The following is a 3,037-nucleotide window of genomic DNA, read 5'->3' as shown; positions in this document are numbered from 1 at the left end:
TCTCTCTCTCTCTCTCTCTCTCTCCCCCATTATCGTCAAAGTCAATGAACTTGCACTACCTTTTGGTAAGACAATTGAGTATGATGCATTCCATTAATACCCCTTACCCTCATTGTACAACGATTCATTTTATAATTTTGATGTTGAGGCTTCTACGCCCATGTCGATTACAATTTAATGCATTAACCCTATCCGTACGTCGTGTTTTACTATCGTATCCATAATATGGTGTGGGGAACTCCAAAAAGGAAATTTACTCGTTAATCCGATCCGTACGCTTTGCATAGCAGTCTGTCAAAACGATTTTTTTGAGAAATACTGAAAGTTTCAAAGAGATCTACGTACTAAAAGTATTCTAAAATATGGAGAATACAATCCTGGGGGGGGTACAAAATGACCCCAGGGCGTACGGATAGGGTCAAGGAGGCGGGCTTTGACTCTGCCTGTGGTGTCCGCCAACCCGGGCTGAGAGGGGTACAACATCCTAGCAGATAGACCGAGATACTCTGAAAAAATTCTTCTCGCCAGACAGTTGAACTCGAGTCTCCTGTGTGCGGCAGCAAAAAGTCTAACCACTCACTCAACCAGATACACAGGTACAAAAGGTACGGTTGAACCTGCTCTAACAACCACCTGTTTAAGGCAATCACCAGTACATGTACAAACCACTTCCCACTTCCTTCCATCCGTTTCCCCCTTAATATTATTATAACCAGTCAAGTGGTTCGGACACCTCACGCGGATGCCCTCAAACCATCCAGCTCTGAGAGCATACAACATTAAATACTCTGGATGGAGAGCCAGAGGCAGACCAAGGCGACGATAGAGTGAATCTGTGGCAGACACCCTCAGAGCTCATGGTATGTCCCTCCTACAGGCCACTCGCCTTACTGCAGACAGACGCCTGTGTCTCCCCGCGATACCCACCGGTACAAGCGGAAGAAAAAAAAGTAAAAGTATTATTATAACGATTTCTACTTATATAAGTCTCCAAATTTTCTACTCGACAATGGATGATCGTCTTTTACATTTTCAACTCCAAACTCACTACACCATACTCGGTGGCGTAGCGGTTAGTGCTCTCGTCTCGGAAGCGGAAAGTGCGGGTTCGACCCTCGGTTCGGACACGGATTTTTTCGCCTCCTCCTGCCCACCTAGCAGTACTGGGTACCTGACTTCGAGTTGACGAGGTAAAGGCGGCGGGGAAAGGGACTGGCCACCCTACCACAATATGTCAAAGGTCCTGGAAGTTGTCTCACTAACAAGGCAATCCCCAATGTCTGGATCGGATACGGGAACCATTTACTTTAATAATAATAATAATGAAGATCATTTCTATAACGCCCACTCCCGTGTAAACACAGCTCTTGGTGCTTTACATAAATGCATATACGTACAATATTCACGCACGCAACACACACACACACACACACAAAACACACTCATACACACACACACACACACACACACACACACACACATACACACACAAACACTCACACTTTTACTCACTACTACCCACCCCTCACCCTTTTTTGTTTGTTCTAATATCATAATACCACTGTGCAAGACGTCCACTTGTATAAGAAAACAATATTCTCCTCGACAACGGGTGGTCGTCTTAGGTAATTTCTACTGTAAACTTTGAATTTAAATGAGAATGATGTATAATTTATATTCTATATAAGTAGGATGTGTTTTACCTTTCCTGTACAGCCAAGAAAAATTACTCACGGAGACAAAAAGTGACATCTTATAATCTTATCTAATCTAACTGTAGATTATCTTATCTTATGTTATCTCATCTCATCCTATCTTATTTTATCGTATCTTTTATCATCTCATCTCTCTCATCTCATCTCATCTCATTCTATCTCATCTCATTCTATCTCATCTCATTCTATTTCATCTCGACTCATCTCATCTCATCTCACCTCATCTCGTCTCGTCTCGTCTCATCTCATCTCATCTCTCTCATCCCCCCTCATTTGATCTTATCGTATCTTATCTAATCTTTCCTTATCCTATCTCATCGTACTCACCAGACCAAAGAACATGCACATGAGCTGCACCACGTCGGTGTAAGCCACAGAGTAGAGGCCCCCCACCAGTGTGTAGGCTAAGGAGATAGCCGCGGACACGATGATGGCCGTCTCCAGATTGATGTCCAGAATAACCTTCAGCGTCGCACCTGCTCGGGAGTCCGGTGTCAGGTGAAAGTGCGGGTAAATGTAAAATATAGAAACACCCGATAAAATGCAATATTATTTTATAACCGAATTTTTAGTTTTAGTCAAAGATATTAAGTGGAAATCCCATCTATAATCTAAAAGGAAAAGGGAAGAAAAATAATATTGAAAATAAAGACAACGGGGAGTCAAGTGAAAGTACTGGTAAAAATAGAATTATATAAAAAATACCTGGTAACTGGCAAGATTTTAAAACAATTCTTTGCGAAAGACATGAAGTGGGAATCCCATCGATAGGCCAAAAGAAAGTAAAAATAAATAAGGCATAAGTAAAACATTATGGGGAGTCCAGTGAAAGTACAGGTAAAAGTAAAACATAAAAACACTTAAGAATAATGATGCAATATTTTAGACAAAATTCTTTGTCAAAAACACGAAGCGGAAACCCTTATCTCATTCCAACAACCATAATAATAGGCTATAAATCAAATCTCATCGTCAATCTAGAAGAAGAAAAAAATAATAATCAGAAAAATTAAATAAAAGCACCAGGCAGGGGAGTCCAATGAAAGTTCTGGTAAGAGTGCAGTCATAACTGAATAAAAAATGGCTACCCTTTCTCGAGGAGAAAAGTCGTCGTCTTAGACAAGTGGTTGTCGTACATAGTGTCATTAAGATGTAAAAAAAACAACTAAGTTGATCTAGGGGAAATGGAAAGGGACTGTTTTCTGCAAGGGATTGTCTTACACAGGTGGTTGTTAGAACAAGTTCGTCAGGGGAAAAGGAGAAAGACGGAGAGGGAGCGAGACAGACTGGCAGAGAGAGAGAGAGAGAGAGAGAGAGAGAGA

General features: G+C 41.4%; 1 protein-coding gene across 1 annotated transcript in view; it reads right to left on the bottom strand.

Annotated features, from left to right (window-relative positions):
- LOC101852075 (high-affinity choline transporter 1) overlaps positions 1 to 3,037 on the bottom strand; it is an 18,273-nt gene that overhangs the window by 9,802 nt on the left and 5,434 nt on the right. Inside the window, exon 4 of the mRNA XM_005090953.2 lies at positions 2,043 to 2,191. Coding sequence (XP_005091010.1) covers positions 2,043 to 2,191 — 149 coding nt within the window. The remainder of the gene's footprint in view (positions 1 to 2,042; positions 2,192 to 3,037) is intronic.

The sequence above is a fragment of the Aplysia californica genome, unplaced genomic scaffold (genome assembly GCF_000002075.1).
Source record: "Aplysia californica isolate F4 #8 unplaced genomic scaffold, AplCal3.0 scaffold00024, whole genome shotgun sequence".
In the NCBI taxonomy this organism is placed as follows: Eukaryota; Metazoa; Mollusca; class Gastropoda; order Aplysiida; family Aplysiidae; genus Aplysia; species Aplysia californica.
Note: the sequence above shows the minus strand (reverse complement) of the source record. Positions and strands in the feature narration are given on the sequence as shown.